The 21,733-nt window shown below is 39.3% G+C and overlaps 1 protein-coding gene across 5 annotated transcripts in view; it reads left to right on the plus strand.

Annotated features, from left to right (window-relative positions):
* Positions 1–21,733, plus strand: part of LOC121952440 (disks large homolog 4) — an 81,960-nt gene that overhangs the window by 19,010 nt on the left and 41,217 nt on the right. For 2 of the 5 annotated variants that reach the window (XM_042499123.1, XM_042499124.1), the window contains exon 1: positions 8,593–8,654. The exons of 2 other annotated variants lie outside the window; for them this stretch is intronic. In XM_042499123.1, the coding sequence (XP_042355057.1) occupies positions 8,595–8,654 (60 nt within the window). In that variant the 5' untranslated portion in view covers positions 8,593–8,594. Of the gene's footprint in view, positions 1–8,552; positions 8,655–21,733 lie in introns of those variants that run through there. One more of the 5 variants, XM_042499120.1, reaches the window with a different exon arrangement.

Genomic DNA, 21,733 nt, shown 5'->3' on the forward strand with positions numbered 1-21,733 from the left:
CATACTTCACGTATAAAGCTTTGCTTCAAGTCATCACTGTTAATGATGACTCCATTCTGGCATGTTAAATTCATACAGTTGGGTGGTTTTGCAAGAGACAGAAGCAGGATTATCAGATGTGAAACATTACATTTTGCCTGCAGAGGAATCTTTGTGTGCCACTGTTGCACTTGCAGCTGAGGTGAGGAAAGGCTCCACCTCATGGTGTCCAGCTTTTGGGTGTAACATTGTTTTGTTTACTTCACTAGGAGGAAAATAATCCCTGTGTAACTTATGGGGTATATGGAAATGGTGTTAAATTTTCCCTGACGTTCTTAAGATCGACTTAGCTTGAGATGCATTTTAGCTAACTGACAGTCCTCTCTATTTCACTTCACTTCTTAACTGACAATGTCCGGTATGAAATTACAGTATTTTCTAGTAAGAACAGGTGAAATCAGATATTCCAGCTGAGAGAAATCAGATATATCAGGTTCTGTGTAGGTGTGAATACTATAATTCTCACCTTGGGTGTTTTCCTCGTCAGTAGAGCCTCGGCAGTCTCAGAGCCTCGGGAGATTCCCAGTTGTGTTTGCACTTTAGTTGGACTATTTCAGTGTCAAAGCTGCTGAGTGCTGGAGGTTGTAGAGATTTGTTGTGAAAGAGTGAGCCACATTTTTTTTCCTACCCAATTTAGGTTGGCAACCCACTGTTTTGATTATTTTAGTAGAATTGTGACAGTAGTTACACATGCCAGTTGATGAAATCACAATAAAATGTTATTCTCTGTACCTACTAATACAGTGTGGGCTTCACTGAATGTAGCTAAAGGACACGCAAATTAGAGATGAGGAAGACCATGTTGATGGATGCTTGAATGAGCTGCACTCAAAACAGACTTTAGGGCAGAAACACATCATTCCTACTTTAAAGTCATATTTGAGCATCAATCAAGCAGAGTCAGGACACTCTTCAAATGACATTGTCTGTTCTGCTTGTTCCGTTAACATCACTGTCAAGGTTGAGATTTCTCTACTTCAGAGATTTTAGAGAGATTTTTCAACCTGCTTTGTAACATATTAGTGTGGGGACTATGTGTAAATCAAGTATGGTAAATTTCCCTCCATCTTACGATCACCCATATCTCTCTGCTTATCTCCTTTGCTGGCTCTGGGGCTGTTTGAACTACAGATTGTACTTCTGCTGTCACCACGGACACAAAGCGTATAGAAGAGGATCAAGGAGAGATGCCTCTCTGTCTCACTTTCTCTTACACTAAGACCAAACTCTAATCAAATGGTAAAACTAGGCTGTGGTGATCAAATAAAAACCAAAACTCTGTTATTGTATTTCCTGTGTTCACATAAAACATTTTTCAGAAAAAATACTTCAGTGCACTGTTTGACTGTCATACAATCTGTGAAAAGGAAGTGGGCATCATTCTGTTTTCTGTATTGTAAAACCTGAGGCCAAAAAAAACCTCAGATCGAACAGTAAAAGTACGCAACAACAATAAAATAGGATCAAAGGTTCTGTTATTTCTTGCCTTAAAAGTTTTCAGAAAAATATTTTACCTTTCCATTTAACTCTATTTTAAGATTCAATGAGATCAAGTTTGTTAGCAGCCGTCTGCCATATTTGTGTCTTTCTACTCCATGTACAGCCCAGTTTAATAAAAACACCATCTTTGCAGCAGTGAAGTACTTTTTTAAGGTTAGGAATACCAACAAAACTGTGTTGTAATTCACATTTCTATAAAGAGTATGTACAGTCCATCTGTGGACGGATCAATGGATTAATATGAATTTGCATATTTGGAAAAAAGTAGTTACAGACTTATTTAAAATGTATTTGTGGAGAGTTAACAATACGTAATATTAAATCATTAGTGTACTTTCCTACTTTTTAGTAGAAGCTGCTATTGGAACATGTAAAACAACAACTGAGCTAATCTAAAATCAATGACATACAGACACATTAAGGTGTATACGCCTTTCTCTCACTCTGAATCTGGCTTTCATTTCTTTATCTCTTATGTAAAGGTAAATTGCTAATAATATGCATTTTTCTCAACCAATCATAATAACAAGACTCAAAAATGGCAGAAAAGCAACAGAAAAGAGGAGAAAATGTTAAGTATGGCACATCTGGCTCAACCCACAGTGTATTAGGCTTAGCACCATTTCTGGCACTCACAGGCTCAGCGAGCTGCTGTAGCAGCCAGTGGTGAATAATGCCAGCACTAGCAGCTTGCTCTCCGAGTCACAGTTCTTCTTTGTATTCTCTGTGAATTTGAGAAAACACTGTGCATGTGTCACGGCATGTGACACACGTAGTAGTAGTAGCATGGGGCACCTGCCTTCATGTACACAAGCACCCGTGACAGAAGCAGTCATCTTATAGATACGGTGACCAGAATGCCGCTGGAAAGTGGACTATTTGTTAGGGATCTGCCACCCCCTGCAGATGTTGTCATGGAAACACTCTGGCTCTTTTGGGGTTCTCTCTCTCGCACACACACACACACACACACGCACAATGCAGTACTACATGTAGGATGTTAATGCTATACTCAACACTGGAACACCACAGTTCAGGTTTCCATGCGACTCCCACACTTACATAATGCTGTAGTGGAAGGGGGAAGCCATTTACAGTATATAATCACTATGGAAATTATACTGAATCTATAATCATCATCTTTATGTATGGCTCGCCTGAAAATGCTGCTTGAGACAAAAGAAATCTACGTAACTGCATAAAGGCACATCACTATAATCTAATGGGTTTAATGGTACTGTATACAGGAGGGTTATATAAAAAAAAGCCTTTCAATGGCATTTCTGTGAAAATTGTGTTTTTGTGAACCCACTGAGAGGCAGTAACACGACTTGATTTCCCTCCTGCTGTTCTTATACATGTCAGAGCTCGGTGGACTGAGAAATGAAAAGGTTTCTGTGCATTTTTTCTGTCAAGTCAAAGCAGAAATTGCTTGGCTAAGAAATTCCATTCAATGACTACAGCCGATAAAACGGAGGAAAAAATAACTTTCCATTATTTTCTCATCAAACACCTTATTTCCAAAACGAAATGACTACTGAATATAAACTTAAATGTCTTGTGTGTAGGATTTTATGGCATCTTTTGTCAGAAATGGTATATAATAAATAATGAGAATTGCTGTTTTTTTAACCTTAGAATGAGACATTTATAGCTTGCCTGATATCAGAATTGTCAACACATTACACTCTGTTCACATCTTCTGTTTTATATCATACATTCTAGCAGATTTCTGTGGGGAAGGGGGATTCAATTTTCCCTAAACAATCACAGCAGACTGACACATCTGCCTGAATATGGTGTCATGTAAAGTCTACACAGATGTGCAGCCATGCTAACATACCCAATTTGGAGAGTGAAAAGGACCAAAGAGAAACATGCTATGATGTTGGGGGATATTGAGAAGTCATAGATTTAGAACAGCCTCAATTGCGATGTTTGTCTTGTTGTTATAACTCCTCATTGGTTCCAGTGCACTGCTTGACAATAGCTTGAAAGTAGTCTTCGGTCAGCAGTCTCACCCATGGCGCTGATTGGCTAATCGTGTCTGCAGGCAGCGCTCATTGGTTGTTTTATATGCAAACCAGAAACTGTATAAAAAAAAGACGACAGTGTTCCAAAAATAAAGCCAAAACATCTTGATCGCCCGCCGGTGGATGGCTGCAGTACAGGTCACAAAGCCCACCTCTCCATGTTAATGAATGAGACACAAATGGGCCAAACTAAAAACTCAAAGTGATGTGTCAAGTAATGTCAAAATTTTCCCTAAGATGGTTTCAATCACTCTAGGTAGTTCTTATCACCCTAAATTTTGTTCAAGTGTTTCTTCTTCTGATAAATTTGGTTTAACATACGTATGTGATGTTATAAAAAGGGGACCTGATGTCTGGATTGACCGCTATGTAAGCCTGTTTGGACCTGGTATTAGCATGCTTTTCAGTGATCCGAACTCAAGTGGACAGCTAGACATGTTGCCGTTCATACCCGTGCTTATCAGGCGTCTCCAGCTAAGTACTTGTGTGTAGATTTTGTCTACTGCCCCATGCACAATTATTTTGTTCTCACTTTTGCTAGCTGCTCTGCAGCACGTTTGCTACACATGTTAGCAGTTGTGTTAGTCTAGCTGGATATCTCGCTGTTACGAGAACTGTTACACATCTCCTTTCACAGTCCACAAAATGATGGACGGACATGTAACACTCGACATAAAATTTGCAAAAAAAAAAAAAAACAAACAAAAGTTGAAGATCTGGCAATAATGACGTAGTCCTTGTCAGAGATGCGTCAGGACGGTGTTAGCGTTTATACTACAAAAGATATGTGGTCAATTGCGCAAGCCATCTTGGCAAGTGATTTGAGCGATCAGATCCAACATGTGAGTTGGTGGCCATTTACATCTATATTAAGTGCTATCCGGTTGTGACCTGAGATGCATGTTAATACCAGGTCTAACCTGAGTGTGTGTAACAATCAGTTTTGTTTGCAATTAATGGCACTGCTAGCCATTGGTTGGACAGGTGTTTGGGTGGGAACTCAACTCTGGCTCCACATGACGTCACCAGCACAAGATGGCAACAGCTGTATGCAGAATATTTTGGCTTAATTTTTGTACAGTTGAAGTAAGTGGAGATGCTTTGTTCATCTTTACATATAGTCTATGATTTTAACCACGAAACTACCATTTCATTACAGTATTCCAGAAAAGAATGATTAAACTTGAACTCAGTGGAATGGGCCGATTCAAAGGTCTGAACCCAGAATAATTGATATCTATCTATGGAGCAGGTCCTCTCGCATGGAGTCTGTGATGTTGTTTCTAGATTAGCCCAGAACAAACAAACCAAACACTGGCTCTAGACAGGGCCAGTCAGGGTTTATTTTGTAGCTCTCCCCCACATTTGGCAAACAGGAGAAATCTAAACTTTTGCAACTTCACTGCTACATGCCACAAAAGCCTACACTCTAGACCTTTAATAAAAAATTCTGACAAAGTTTAATAAACCTTTTCTTTCTCGGTTTCTTGATATCTTCAAATTTAGAAGCCTCTAAACCCTTTTCTTGTTCCTCTAAGCCACTTGGAACTTGGCAGACTGTTGATTAGATGATACGTTACTGGTCCTATTTACCAAAGTGTTTTAGATCACACCTAAGGAGCAAGTATCAAGAGAGTGTACGTGGAGAAACTGTGTGGTTGGAATGTGTGTGGAACCACCCTTGTGTGATTTTTGAAGAGGTGGCCTTTCACAAATCTGTTACTCACCATTACAATCTTTTTCAGTGTACAGTCAATGCCAGGGTCACTTATTAAACTACATCCACTGCTGCAATCAAGGACAGAGTTCTCTTTTTTAGAAGCAATATCCATGGAAACTATTGTGGGCTTGAAAAGTCCTCTCAGTGTTCTTATGTGATCACAGACAGGAGTCAAAGTGTGGAGTTAGACCGACTGTGAGGGAAAAGAACGTCATGCATCTCGAGTGCTAAAAGAAAAATGTGAAGAAGGCCTTGCCCACACACTGAAACTAACACACACACACACACACACACACACACAATATCTATTTCTATTATGTCATCAAGATTCAGGGCTATGTGGCTGTATAGATGTTCGGTGCATTGTTCTGGAAATCACATTATTGTACATGCTGCTCTCTTTGTGTATAGATTATACTGATCTGATGATTTATACACTCTTTTCTCTGCTCTTTGACTTCACTGTAAAGAACATTTTTTCCTGAGAAAGTGACACTGTGTTCAATTCCTGACCTCCCTCTGTGATAACTCTGCTGATGTCTTTAGCACATTGCAGATTTCCCTGGGATATCCCTTAACTCTCTGAGAGGGTGATAGGGTTTAAAAAAAAAAAACTATCAGCAGCACACTGGTGTATTTGGAACGGCCTCTGTGTTCGATTTAACGCTGACGTCACCCGGGAGCGTTGAGCCCTGCGCCGCAGTCGGTCCTGAGATGAATGCACAATATTTAAATGTAGCCTACCTGGTTCTCTCACTCCACCCTGTGGGCTCACCATGTCAGCACAATCACACACAGAGGAGTGGAGAGAAACAAAACACAAATCAAAACTAAACGAGACATTTATTCATAACTTGTGAAGGACGTAAAGCCTGTAATGATTGCTGGTATGAATAAAAACAGGAAGTCAGATCTGTTATTCATGTTGCTGGTTATCTTAAATACCTTCCTTCAAGAAGATTACAACAGTAGTTCTTTTTAAAGAATTGGATGGACACTATATGAGGTTTTGCAATAACTTCCTTTGTGTAACTTATTCTATTGATATGTCAAGTATTTGTTTTTGTTTTTTAGAGATCGGTAATGTCAAATTTATCATAGGAAAGTTTTAATTTCTCATGTTAAGTCTTAACACTCTTATTAGTTTTCAACAGCCAAAGGAGAGCCATGTTAGCTCTATGAGTGAAAAAGCAACTTTCTCCTGTCTGTTCAAAATAACTGTTCCTAAGGCTTAAATCAATTAAATTGATTATAAAGCAAATCTGAACACTAGAAATGTAACTTCGCACTCTCAGAAAAACACATGAAATTGTATTCAATTTACTTTTAAACATTCCCTCTTAAGTTAAACTTTTAACGGCTCCTATATGATAAGCAGTCCTGTTTTTACCTGAACTGCCTACAGAACCGCCAGGGTCAAATTAATGCTGAACACCACAGTTTCCATGCAACTCCCACGCTTACATAATGCCATAGTGGAAGGGGGAAGCCATTTACAGTATATAATCACCACGGAAATGATACTTTATCTATGATGATTACAGTGTTAGTCATACCCATATTTGTGTATGGCTTGCCTGAAAATGCTGCTTGAATAAAAAGAAAACTACTAATATGTATTAACACACAACTGGTGTAGACGGTACAATAGTAATACAGCAGGGTTATGCAAAAGAAAAATAAGCAGAAATTAAAGAGTTTAAAGAAACTAAATCTAAAATAACATATTATTTGCTGTATTTTATAGCAGTTATTAGGAACAAACATATGATAGGAAAGTTTAAGTGTCTTCCACAAAGTTAAACTCATCAGTTCTATTAACACTTTAATAGCTTTGAAAAAAAAAAAACAAGAGCCATATAAGCTCTGTGAGTGAAAAAAAAACAACTTTCCTCTGTCTGTTCCAAATAACTGTTTACTTTTAAAGATTTGGTCCTAAGTTAAGTAATGAGTAATGCCCGACGAGGTGTCCATTAAGAGGAATTAGTTTCTGATAATGGACACCTCCAATGGTATTATCCAACGTACTGTATACCGTGGTCACTTTAGCAGCCATGAGCACTATCCACTGATTTGAAACATTTCAGCACCTTGGACAGCTCCTCGAACACTATCCTAAAGATCCAACAGGGGGTGCAGTAATCACGCTGTAACATGTGGTGGTGAAGCAGGCTGTTTGATGTGGTCATTTAACCCTTTGAAACCTGAGGGAATTGGCTTGATTTCTTTCAAAAACATTGGAAAAGGAAATGAGCAATGGAGACGTTATGTTAAAATTAGTTTTAATTTTTTTAAAAGTAAAAACAAACAAACAAGGCAAACAAGTCTTGGAAAAGTGCTTAAAAACCTCAATAATCCTGTATCATAATTTAAAATTTGGAGTTATGATGAGTATAAATATAGTTTTTCCTTAGCTTTTTTTCTCCCTGGACATTCCTCCCTAGCTTTTTAATAATAGTTTTCTAAATCTACTAATTTCTTGCAATTTGTGGAACATTTTTTATCACTTGTTAATTGCCTATTTCCCATGTTTTTGAAAGAAATCGCACCAATTTGCTCAAATGTTCAACAATTGAAATATCTGTGAAAGGCATCTTAACACAGCACAAAAAAAGTGATGTTGAGGTTTTAAAGGGTTAACATTTCCCATTTTCCACTGCCTTAAGATGTGTGTGTGTGCGCGCGTGTGTGTATGTGAGTGTTTTAACTTTCACTTTGCTACTACAATATCATTTATATGCTGCCACGGGGAAAATAGAAATGCCGTTGCTCTCTATTCAATCTCTTAACTGCTGATTTTGTTTATAATTCCAGCTGCGCGTTGAGTACAAACTTTACGGTCAATCAAAGAGCGAGAGAGAGAGACAGAGAGAGAGAGAGAGAGAGACAGAGAGAGAGAGAGAGAGAGACAGAGAGAGACAGACAGAGAGAGAGAGAGAGAGAGAGAGAGAGAGACTAGTACAAATAATGATGTTGCCAGCATTAAACCTATGGACAATATGACTGTGAGCAGCGACAGGCCGACGCTTTAAGCGTGTCAAACATGCATAATTTTAAGTTCCATAACACGACTGGACCCGAGAACGGCCACGGTCACATTTAAACCGGGCAGCCCGCCTGTTAACCGGGCATCACCGACCCCTCCTCCTCCCCTCTCAGCTTCCGCGGCTCTCCTCCAACTGTATCGCGGCTGTGAGTGAGTGGCGGCGGACCGACGAGCTGTGGTCTGTGCTGTCTGTCTGGTGTGAGGCTTTGGACTGATGTCTCTGCCTGTCAGGAATTTAAAGTGTCTCTCGCCGGTCATGTGCCAGTGTAAGGTCATCTGCAGCAACCGGACGCTCTCTCTCATGTTCGGGTGCAAGGTAAGCCTGGGGGGTGCAAGCGAGCGGCGGATGGTTGCAGCAGCGGCTGTGATCGAGATCTGGATATTTAGTTTATGAATATGTTACAAATAAAAGGCCTCTGGAAGATTTTGCGCGTTTTGGGTTTGTGCCAGTTCAGATGAAGCGCGCTTTTCTCATTACACAGAGTAATTAGTGCAGTGATCACACTCACCTACGGCTTCCTCTCTTGTCCATATGCTTGCAGGTGCCAGCGTATTCACACCATATTACCTTTACATCACCGCGTGGTCGCTGCATAGATGGCCGATTTCCATTTACACAGAACAGGCAGCATCCTTGGCAGGCATGGTTGTGTTTGGTGTTTTGTTTACTGTATTTTTTTTTATTTTTTACCATAAATATTTACTGGTATGAATGAATGAAGCATCAATCACTATCAGTCTCCTTATAGGCAGAGCAGGTTATGTTAGCGCTCATCATATGGTTCACCATGCTGATTGGTTCACATTTAAATTTACATCCCAGCAAAGCAAATTGTATGGCATGCTTTTGACCTTGGGAAATGTGCTTTATTGCTCAGGGCCACTTGAAAATCATTCATCATTAGAGAAACTGTACACCAAGAGACAGGCTTGAAATCAGGTAACATGAACAGTGGCCCTGCTGCAGCCCACTGATGAATCAGAGCCAGGCGCCTGTTATCAACAAAGAACAGGCTATTACAGTATGTTTAGCTGTGTGTTTGCAGTATGTCTTTTTCTATCCAAAGAGAAAGCACAGTCATTTACTCATTCACTGATTGTCCATCACATCCCCAATTCCCCCCCTCCCTGCCAGGTTCAGGTGTTTCCAGTATGGCAGCCAGCTCAGAGTTTCCCTCCACATGGCACTCTAATCTGTTGGCGTTTTGAAGCCAAATCTCGCTACACTGGTCCGCTCTGTCCAGGCATTGTCCCTACGCTTGCCAAAGTGATGTGTACATGTGTACAGAGCTCCAAATAATTTGTTTGCGGATTCAGTTCCGACATTTTGGTTTGTGTTCTGTCCTTGTTGCTAGTATTCACTCTGTCATGAGCTATGAACTAGGTGGATTTTTCTTTTTTTTTGTATTTCATTTATCGTGATTATTTTTACATCAAGTCTGGTAGACAAGAACAATTTCTATATTTGTGAGACACCGCTGGGCAAATTAATGTGGGTGTTTGCTTTGTGGGTTCCTGAAAGGGAGGTCCTGCTGTGCTCAGTGTTGAGTATTACCAGCACAGATAATCCCAAGTGTGCCCCCCGCCTCACTCCCTACTGGCTCATATCTTTCAATGTATCTCCATCTGAGACTCAACACCTTCTTTGTGGAAAACGTTTTGAAATGCTCCTCTCACAAACTCAAGCTGATTTCATCATGACCAACCAGTGAAATGTAACTTCATCGCAAACGTGTAATAAGAGTACATTTCACAATGGGATTACCTATACTCAGTTAAAATGAATTGTGCTTGGTTTGCAGTATGTAAAGATCTAAAGAAGAACATGTTCACACTGTACGTTTATGCAAACCTCAGATATGTTACATCTGTACATTTCGTACCCATCACAGACACGTTTCTAAAGTGAGCTGATTTTGCCATTGGGAGGTGGAGGGGATGATGGATGGCATGAGGCGGGACGCTGGCAAGCTACAGATCACTTTTCGAGACCAACAAACAACAACACTGGTTGTTTTATGGTGTCCCTTCACAGCGTTTTTCACTGGTGGTTTTGACACAGAACCTGGATGTTTTTAGCAGTACATTGTGGCATTTCCCAACTGAGTTTGTGGCACTGAACCTGGGTGTTTTTCAGGGCTGCCCCTAGAAGTCAAAGGCTCAAATCATCAGTTGCAGAGCAGTCAAGCAGTCATTTTTTCCTCTGCAGTGTACTTCTGGGGATGCTTTGTCACCAGATTTTGCTGGGGAGTAAGTGCTCTTGACTGTCACGCTACTCTTTGCAGCTGTGGACATGCAGGCAGCGGCACTTGCTCACAGCATGTTATTACGCTGCAGTCTCTGGCTTTTGTTGATATTTAGTGTCTGCAAAAATGTTGTTGCACATTTACAACCCGTTGTTCGCGCCATTAACTTGGTTACTATATTATGTGAATGCCGCTGTCAAACTGATGGGCCCACAGAGCCTGTTCAGACTTTAAAACTTAATATGGGAAACAAAATTAAACGTTGAATATTGTATTGAACAGCCAAATCAAATTTCACTGGCATCATTCTGAGTCCGGTACAGCCCTAGTGTTTTTTTGTTTTTTTTACTGAACCTTTCTGTTTTAAAGTGGCAGATTGTGCCATTTTCCAGCAGCGTTTATGCCACCTAATCTAGGCAACTAATTTTACCCCATTTTCGACACAGCGCTCTGAATGTATCTGCTGCGAAAGAATGTGTAACTGTAACATATTCATGGTTTGCAGAAATGTAAAATGCAGGCATTTTTTTCTGTCGACTGGGTTGCTGTCATATAATAATGGGATTCATCTCTTCTCAGCTTAAGTATTTTATCTTTTTTTAATATAAAACTTTATTCTTTAACTGTTGCCATAATTACGTCCCTCTATGCCAAACATGCCAATCATCCAAAGATTGAAGATTAGACTCTGTTCTTTCATCCGCACGTCAACACTGGGATTTTATCTAGTGTCATAAAATCCCCTCAACATGCCCAAATACCTGCTCTGTACATATTTCCAGCAGGTTCAGTAGCCCCCGAACAGCTTGCATCCAGTCTGTTGCAGCCTCGTGGTGGCTTGTTATCGCTGGGATTTTATTTGGCCAGATCTTTTGGGATGTACAGTATATTGCAGCAGGGATGTGCTTTTACTGCTCCTCTATATCCTGTCCCTGTTTTCCTATACATCTACAGCTTTACCTCTTTGGTTTTATTATCCAGGACTGCCATGTGTTTGCCAAACATCTATGTAACAATAGCTACCACATGACTGGTCATTTCCTGAGGTGATGTTCCAAGGTTATTTGTTTGCATAACCTTTCTTAAACAAAGCCCAGTGCTGAGCCTCTCAGTCATCTTTAATTCAGTATCTTAATTATAAGGCTCTTTATGTGGTTGGAAGCGTTCAGCAGTGCTTTAATGTGCTCTTTTATGCTTAATGCTCATTGATGGCCTCACAGCATTTAATCAAGACTGACTGCCTCGTGGAAGTTTGTCTTTAAGCTACTATTCAGTGCAGTGCTTATATCGAAGGCCGCACAATGTAAACTCGCCAAAGGACAGAGTTTAAATGGAAAATGAGTATTAATGTAATAAATGATTTACGACTCAGGGATCAGTGTGCCTTCATCTCGATCGATCATCACCTCACCCTGAGGATCGATTCTCAGACGTCTTTACTGGAAAATGGACAGGGAAACGACCTGCTGTCACTCATTACCAGCCGAACAATCGAATGATCAAGAGTAATGATGTGGAAAATATCAGCAGGTGATATCAAAGCAGTGGTTTTGGTGCACTGCACTGTGTGGTCCATGTGTGTGAGGCGCTGGTTTTACATTTGACGTCCTTACTGTAACTGTTTTTATAGCTTTGCAAACACAGATTTCCTCCTATGGATCTGACCTATTTTATCCTGCTGTTTGTGCCATCTTCCTTTATAAAGAGCAGCGAGGCTCAGCTCTGACAGTAAGCTCGGGGAGATGCGGCGGCGGCAATGATGTGCGGCAGCAGATATTTGCTAATGCTCTGTTCAGGTTTAAGATTGAAGCTTTCAGGGTCGTCTCTACCTTGCTAACTTGCTCTTCCAGGCTTATCTGCCATCTAATACTGCAGCTGGTGTTGTGTGAGCAATGGGTGTGCAGATTGTAGGCGTAAGTAGCACACTCACTGTGTGGAAATGGCTAGACAGGTAGAGAAAGATGTTGCTCATCAAAGTAAACAGTGTCTTACTGATGGGTTGAACATACGTATGAGTTTTCTGCAGGGCTTATGTGAAAGAACTCAAACATTCAATCATGCCAGCATGATCCTTTACAAATGTCAAGATCACTAGATTTAAATCTGCACATTATATCGAGAAGGGTTGCCTAGTTATATGGCTCGCCACTAAAAACCTTCAGTTGAGCAGATCAGCGCTGGAGAAATTGCGGTGGACTACCTGAATAACAAATGGGCCCCTTTTACAGCCAGTGTTCGTCACAGAAATCTTAAATTCATCTTGATTATCAGTTTACATACAAGGACATAATATATTAAAAACCCACCTCACTAAGCACCTGGCATCGATGTGCATCATCAACATTTGAAATGAAATTCAGCCTCAAGTGCAGCACACAGACACAATTCAACTGCCTTAACCTCCATGACGTCAGCCTTCACAGAATTCAGAAATTCGGAAATAACCTCTAAAGGTGTGTTCAGACTTAGAACTCAGAATATTAGATGCAGAGTGACTGCATGTTAAGTGCACAGAAAAGATGTAAATGGGCGAGTCAAAGACGCGTCCACGTGGTTTGAAAACATTTCGAGTTGAGCAAAAAGAAATTTGTGGTTACTCGGGGCTTTATGGATCTGCTTCATGAGCATACAGAAACAAGAAGTAAAAATATAAAGATTCGAGGGAAAGAAAGTTCAAGTGAGTTGTGAGATCAGTCAGAATCTGAGCTGGAGTCAAACTCACACACAGACACACGCCCACACACGTTTGGTACATACTTTGCTTGCTAAGTACTGCTAATAGCGAGCTTAAACCATATTAGTTTAACTCAAACAAATTTAACTTATAAAATAAATAACTGAGTCCAAGAAGCTCAAGTTAATATCGCTTCATCTATTCACTTATTTGAACTTAAATCTATGAAGTGATGTGCACTCAAACGTTGCATTTGTCTTTACTTAAAAAAAAAATGTGTTAACAGCATTCATCAGGATTAAGTAAGATTAACTTAAATCCATCTTCCTTAAACAAATGTCAAAACTTCAGTGTCATTTGCTACTTAGTTTTACTGAAGAAAATTCTTACTTTGCTGTTGCTATGTTTCATTCTGATTTGAGGAGTGGGCTATATTGTTTGTATTTAGACAAATTTCTCACTCGTGCTTAAGATAAACATCTAATTCGTCTGTTTATTGCATGGAGAGCCAATTTTTTTCAAGGTTGTTTGCTAACAGCGGTAAAGAGACTGTTTAAACTATAAACTACTTCATCAGAAAGCTGTTTTAGACTTGTTTTTGCAAGCTACTCGTGATTGAATTAAAGAAAAACAGCCACTGCTGCTGTTGTTGCACATGTTTGTTTCTAGTGAAAACCATTAACCAGTCTCACAGAGCTGTGTTAACATGGCCTCCACTTGCATGTTTGTGTGTGTGTGCGGAGAAAACAGAGGGCTGGGGGAGGGTTAACGCCACAATCCCCCACTACAAGTGCAACATACATAAAAATGTATGCACTCAGCATAAAAAATGGTGTGTGCTGTGCATGCTCCTGTAGGCAGAGGGGGAGGGGATTAAAATGATGAAGATTACTGAGCTTTGTGTGAGACCAGTGAGGAAAATTAAGGGAAATAGGTTTCACCTGAGCAGTAAACTGCAAAATGATGTAGCATTCGAATTTGTTCTTTTGAGCTAATTAGCCTATTTGTGTTCATTGCCCTGATGTTTCTGCTGATTTGTTATGACATCTAGAGCTGCAACAATCAAAGAAGTATTTCACAGATAAAAAGAAGGCCCTCACATAAAATTAGGCAGTGTCTGCAGTAGAAAGATGTAAATACTTTCATAAATTGGTGCTACGTGACCAGAGAAAAAAAGAGGAAAAGGACGAAAGGGGGGAGAAGGGATATCCAGTCATTGGTTAGATGTTTGAAAATTAGCGAAATCACTTCAAGGCCTTTGCACACCAAGTCTGTATTTCTCACGTGCATTTTTTAAAAATCTGATAAAAACTCGTTACTCACAGAAACCTTGCACACTGAGTGCAATGGCTTGATTGTTCTATTTGTTGTGCATATTCACAATACCAGACAAAATGGAAAGACACACTTGCGCTTGCTTGTCTTTACTGGAGGTACCTCACTGGCTGTCACAACATGGTCCCCGTGTCTTGTATTTGGCATTGTGGCTAACTGAAGGGGCTGACCTGTCCCCCCTCTCTGTCTCCACACTGTCGCTCCCTCTGTGCGGTCCACATCCGCCTCTTAGTCATCATAATCCACCTGGATATTACTATCTGACCTGTTAAATGCAGGCTGTCTGAGTTCTGAAATGATTCTGTTCACCGCTTTTTCTCTCTTGTCGTGGATGTAATGTCAAGTGTCCTGCAGATTACGGATTACAGTTGACGGATGCGAAAAAACATGATAGACACAACATGAGGACATGTTTATTTTTTAAATGTGTAACAATTTTGGACAAAAGTACCAATTTGGGGTCCTTTGCAGCAGTTCGGGTTCAATTCCGGCCCATGATCCTTTGCTGCATTTAATCCCCCTTCTGTCTCCAAACCTCTTGTCAATCTCTGGCTATCCTAACAATAAAAGCTAAATATGCCCCAAAAAATAATCTTGTTGAAAAAAAAAAAAAACATGTAAATTTTGTGTGCAATGGCCTTTAGTCAATTACTCAATCAAGAGAAATTTTATCAGCAACTGTTTTCATAATCAATTAATGTTTTCAGTCTTTTTTAGGTAAAAAATGAAACAACTGGTTCCATATTCATAAATGTGAGGATTTATTGCTTTTATGAATGTAAATTAAGACTCTGTGTTTGGGACTGTTGGTTGGACAAAAGAAGCAAATTAAAGACATCCCTTTGCACGAAGTTAAAATAGACCCCAGACAGACAAGACCCCCCCCCCCCCCCACACACACACAGACTCCCCTCAGCAGAAGCACTGCAGCCAAGCACCCACTATGGCACCATTTACTGTATCTATGACTCTAATTTGATTATTAAATTTGAGGATGATACATCTGTGTGGGTCTTATCAATGATGAATCATCCCACAGAAATGAGATTCAGAATCTCATTAATTTGGCATAGATTAGCATGAATTAACAAGTGAATATTAAAGGCTGAAATGTACGGACGACTAAATGTTTCTAAAACAGTGCTGAGCATGTATCTGGGGAGTGAAAAAAACCCAACTGTTTTCTTCATATATTTTTTATGACTTTTCCTGTTTCACGGTAGTAACATAAGCCTTCTTGTGGTGAAGAAAGCCCAAGAGCACTTTAGGGATTTTATTTTTATTTTTAGAGAAAGCCTTAAGTTTGTTTGGACAGTAATGAGCTTCGCAACATGCACCGCGGGAAGTATTTTTACATGTCTGATCAAAGATTTAGTAGGGCAATTTGAATAGTGCTATACTGGGCAGAGTGGGCGCTAAGGTTAACTCCCTGTGGGACCATAATGCAGTCGAGGTGATGCTCAATATGAAACACCTTAACTCTGCAGCCCAGGAGCTTCTCTGCATTCAAGAATCATCTGCACATAGCATTTGTACTCATGCTGCTCTTTTGGGGGGCTAATAGTCTACACTCTTAGAAAGCCATCTTTCTGTTGTTGACGTGTTCAAATAGAAGCTTTTAATTTTCAGCATTACAAAAAAACTGGAGTAACTACACCTAACAGCAGACTTGCATTGTGGGCAAAGTGGGTGAATCTAGAGCGTCTCCATGGGGGGATAAGAGGCTCCTCTTTGTTGCAGCCCTAGTTTTTGATTTAGGCTGGTTGGGATTCTTACATTAAAATCCTTCCTGGTGCAGCTTTAAGCGTCCTGCCCCCACGGTAAATGTAAAGTCTGTTGTTGTTGCTGCAGCATACATAGCTACAGGATACTAACACTTGTCAAAGTGTTGTGCTGAAACACCTTGGAGAATAGTCTCGAGTTAGCACTGGCAGAAGATAAGTGAATTTTCTGTCTTCTGAGGCTTACATGTACATGAAAAAAAAAAACAAAACAGTTGTACTGGTAGGTGTTGGCTGGCAACCGCAATTGTGATAATGCAAATGAGATGAAAGCTGTGTTTGGGGTTTGGCACTTGAGAAGACGCTTGGGAGTGAAAATCAACTGAGAAGGCAACAATGACTGGGTTTTGATGGACATAATGAGAAAAAAAAAGGTCAGATGACCATCAGAGGCAAACACTGTTCTCTCTCAAAGTGACAATGAGCGAGGATGTGGTGGAGCTAATGTGTCTTTTTCTTACATATCGCCAGGCTGATAAAGTCTACAAGGATTCAGCTTAAGTGTGGCTGCTTTATAGGTGCTGGTGGGTGGGTGTGAGGGTTTGCTCTACTAACTTCCAGCAGGTGTCCTGGCCTACATAAAATATGCGTAGGAAGGTAAATTATTTCTACTGATGAATGAACGAAAGAAGAGCCTGGGTCACTGTAAAAACCAGTGTTATATACGTTTTAAAAAATGTCTCTCAGCAAGTATTTTGTGATTATTATGTCTACTGATTGCACTATAATAATGACTGATGAGCACGTTATTAAAGGGCACGTTCGCTATTTTTAAACTTGGATCCTATTTTCCCATGTTTTGTGTGTAAGTGACTAATGGCAAAACCATTTTTTGAAACTGGTCCAGTACTAAGTGAGGGGCTGTTGCCAACAGCAAGGAAATCGGCTGCAATGTAACACTCGGGGCATTTGTGGACCGTCAATGTATGTTCACTAAAAGTGCTTGTGTTGCCACTAACAGGCTCAGATTGTTACTCTAGTGTCTGACAGCATAAAAGAAAGGATCCCTAAAGTGAAAGACCTTTTTGTTTAACCAGTGAAAGCCCCAATATTGCTATAACCAAACCCACCAGATTCCATGTAAATAAACTGTAATAAACACACTCAATTAAAAGTAAAGTAAAGAAATAAAATAAAACTCACAAAATTGTCTTGGTTCTTCTTTCCACTGTTCCAACAATCATCAACTCTAGTTTTGGTTGCAATAATCCCATAATTCACTAATTTATGTGAAAATTTGCTGACTCCACCCAGGCTTAAAATACTGTTTATGTTAATAGAGTTTAGTGGGTTTGGCAATAGTGATTTCAAGGCTGGTCCCGGTTACACAAAAAGGATCTTACTCTTTTAACAAACAAGTTGTCAGACACTTACAATAACAAGCTGAGCTATCATTGGCAAAAACAATCATTTTTAGTGGACGTAAATTGACAGTGTAAACATATCCCAAGTAGTTACATTGCAGCCTTCTGCCAGCTGTATGAAGTGGTCTCACTTAATGCTAGACCAATTTCAAAAACTGTTGTTCCTATTAGTCACTTAGACACAAAAACATGGGAAAATAGGGTCCAGGTGGAAAAATATTGAGCTAATAGGAGCTTAGCCTTTAAGAAGCAAGTATGACGTTCTAACAACATGAGGTGAAATCAAAAGGTACAAAAAGCAGCAGACGGTAAAATATTGAAGGTGAGACACCGGTCAGCCATATATTAAACTCTAATAGAACTGTCAGGCACTTAGTATGAAAAACTGCAAGTCACTATGGTTTGCGTATAATGGATAATTATTCATGAAACCAAGCTGTTTGATTTCAGACAATGTATCATCAGCAGTTGTCTGAACAGGAAAAAATGTATGTCTTTTTCTCTTTTCTAAATTGTTAAGACATAATTTAAACATCTTGTTGACTGATTCATATTCTGTTGAATTCAAGCACATAACCTGTCCAGATTTACTTCACTGAAATGCATTGTACTGCACACAACTAAATTCCATGGTTCATTCTGACAGCACTGCAAAGCATCACAGAGACTTAGCACTCAGCACAAAATCCTTCTGAGTTCATCACAGCAGCAAATGTTAATATTAATCCAAATCTTGGGAAAAAATGGATTAATCATCATTGAAGAAAATGCAAATAGATGAACTCGCAAAAGCTTAAATTCTGTGAAAACGCAGTGGGGAGTTGCCCCCTTTAATTTACACCTGAAGAGCTTCTCATGGTTCCTGTAGCACCTCACACGTCAAATGCAATTGCAGTCTGAGTTTCTTGAAAATTATATGCCTGAGAGGTGAGGTTAGCTTTCATCATGATACCTAATATACAGTAATTTAAAAGCTCAAGCTTGGTCCTTGAATTTCAAACTGAGATGATGGTAGATAGAATTTGACATTTGCTCCACATTACATTAACTCGTTTAACCATTAAAGAAACGGCTTATTCAGCCACTCAGTGTGCAAGTCTGGTTGTAGTACAGGGGGGCAAACTAATGCAGCTGCAAACTGTTAGACTCTGCTCATATTGACCTATACAACTGAGTAATTACTTAAAGATGTACTGGATTCCTTCCATAATGATATACTGGTACAATAAAGCAGAGGAAACCCAGGGGTATTTTGTTGCAGTGGTAATTTAGAGGGCTGTTTGTACAGTTAGATTTTAATTGCTGTTATAAACCTAGCTGCTTGTGAGAAAAGAACCTCGGAAAAACAAAATCTATTGACAAGGTGTCCAATTATGTGTATTAAAACAGATATTATTAAAGCAAATGTTATGCAGTATCATATTATGTTTGTCTTGCATGTATTAATCCAGCTCTGTATTAATATAATAGTGGACACAGAAGTGCATATTATCTATGATAACAGTAGAAAATGATTTATCCTGTTTTATTTGCCTTTCTACTTATATATACTGCCAACTTATTCCCATATACCAGCTGGGCCCAAATTGTATTTCTGCCTCAGTTCACTATGTTAATAAAAGACACAGCTCTCATTACACAGAGAAGGAAACTCTTTCAATTGTGTGAAAGACATTAATACTTAAAAGAATTTAATACTGTCTTTAATTGTGGTAGTATAATACTTAGGGGTTCTATGGGGATTAAGTCAAATAATGTATGACAATAGTCAGGATGTGTATTTGTAAAGCTTAAAATCATACAAACAGTAAATGAGAGTGTACTGCATATTGCAGGCATACGTCATTGTTTCAAAATTAAAAACATGGAACAATATTGAATAGAATAGTACAAAGAAAATTATTGCTAGGGCTGGGCGGTTAATCAAATTTTATTTCCAATTATGATTTTAGCTTCCAATGACTATCAAAACAAGACAATCAAGAAACGATTATTGTGCTGCATTGTTTTGCAGTGATGCTCTTGTTTTGTCTTGTGTTGCAAATCCAGCATACCCCTTTACAGCTGTGTGATCCGTGTAGCCAACCTGGCAACTTTCTCATGAGATTTAGTGACTTTTCAGACCTAGCGACCTCTAAAAATGACCACGACCTCAACAACCTCTAAATTTCTTGACTAATCAGACCATTAGGGAAAAGCGGTAAATATATTTGAATGAATTATATTCTTATTTATTCCATGCATGCTGCTCAGAGTAATCACAGTCCACGGCCCTGGTGCTAGCATGGGGTCTCTCTCTCTCCTCTTGTGCTTTGTTTTTTTTTTTTTGTATATTTATATGGTATATTTATTTTATTCATTTATCTCTTTTTTCCTTTTTTCAGTTAAATGCAATTCAAAGTTCAAGAAAGCCCACTGTTAAAAAGACAAGTTATTTAAAACTTAAATAAATTAAGATTTTTCCAAGGTCAATCAGTAATCATGTTAAATAATCAGGACCTCAACACGGATCAAAATAATTGTGGTTATGATTTTTGCCATAATTGAGCAGCAATATTGGACCTGTGAGATAATTACACATTATCGCTACCAGGATCAAGTGCATAAGTCTAACAGGAATAACATAAAGGGATTCGATCCGTTTTGTTTTTTTTTTAATGGGAATTCTGTTAACTTGCTTTTTACCTGTGCTGCAACAATACATTGTAACAAAGCAATTTTTGTCATCTTACACTAGTGCTGATGTAAGCATGTGTGCTGAATTCAAATGTGGGTATCTCACACTGAAAGGCCCTTTACCTATAACAATCAGATAATCTTTCCTGGTGAGTGAATTCGTGTGAAAGACGCTTACGTAAAATGCTGCAGGTATCGATCTGTGTTAAAACGTATGGCTCGTTAAAATGCTAACTGCTGCTGCACTCATCTAAAAGGTAAATGTTAAGGTGTCATTGTCTCGAGCTGGAGTTAACCATCTTTGTGCTGATGACTCTGAATTACCTGTTTTTCATTTTAGCCATCTAATCAGGGACTGATTGATATCTGGAACACCAGGTGCACTGCAATGATGAGTAACTAACTAGCTGGAAAACTGTGATGAAGCTTAATAATACCCCAGGAGTTAAGTGTCCTTTTATTGACTGAGCAGAATTTGCTTCTCGTGTTTGCAAAAATGCTCTTTTAACTTAACAGTAATCCATAGTGTTTGCACTTGCCATAATTTGGCTTCTCATACCAAAAGCAGCATTTAAGGGAAGATTGGATTTATTATACGTCATTATAAACCTCAAAATAAATTAATCTTGGGCAAATTGTTTGTATTTTAGACAGTTACGTTGTGATATTGTGCTACACTGGGCAATACTCAAACAGTTCACTGGTTGGAGGAAATGTACCTACACCCCTCTCCAGAAGGACACTTTGTAACGTGCCTCGACTGTCACATCCCCCACCAGTGGGACAGAAGGCAAAATGGCAGGATGAATGTTGGTCTTAAAGGGAATGGGGGGACAGTGGAGACAAACTGCTCAAGGCTACCTTGAATTTTTCAAAGTTTTAAATTATTTTTCCTCTTTTTCAGTACAAATCCTCCTTTGTAGAGTCCATTGATATAGACAGGGTTTAGATTAATTCATCAAACAGCTCAGTTCTGCATTACACTGTATATAGGTACCTGGTGGTACACAGTTACATAACATTTAATCTGTATACAATAATGTGTCTGCCTCTGCTTAATAATGATAAATCAATCACTTCCTGCTGATAAACCTGTAATTATGGGACAGTTCTATCAAAAGCTATTTAATTTGTCTCTGGTTCACCTCCATGCTGCTGTTTTCTGCTCTCTTTTACGGACAGTCTCACTTTTTTTTTTTCATTTTTACCCATCCCCCTTCACATTCTCCTTTATCTTCATCTCTATTTCACTCCCTCTCTTTCTTGCTGTCTCAGTGTAATGTGATCCAGGACCGATGCTGGCAGCCCCAACTGTGGCA

The sequence above is a fragment of the Plectropomus leopardus genome, chromosome 13, assembly GCF_008729295.1.
Source record: "Plectropomus leopardus isolate mb chromosome 13, YSFRI_Pleo_2.0, whole genome shotgun sequence".
NCBI lineage: Eukaryota > Metazoa > Chordata > Actinopteri > Perciformes > Serranidae > Plectropomus > Plectropomus leopardus.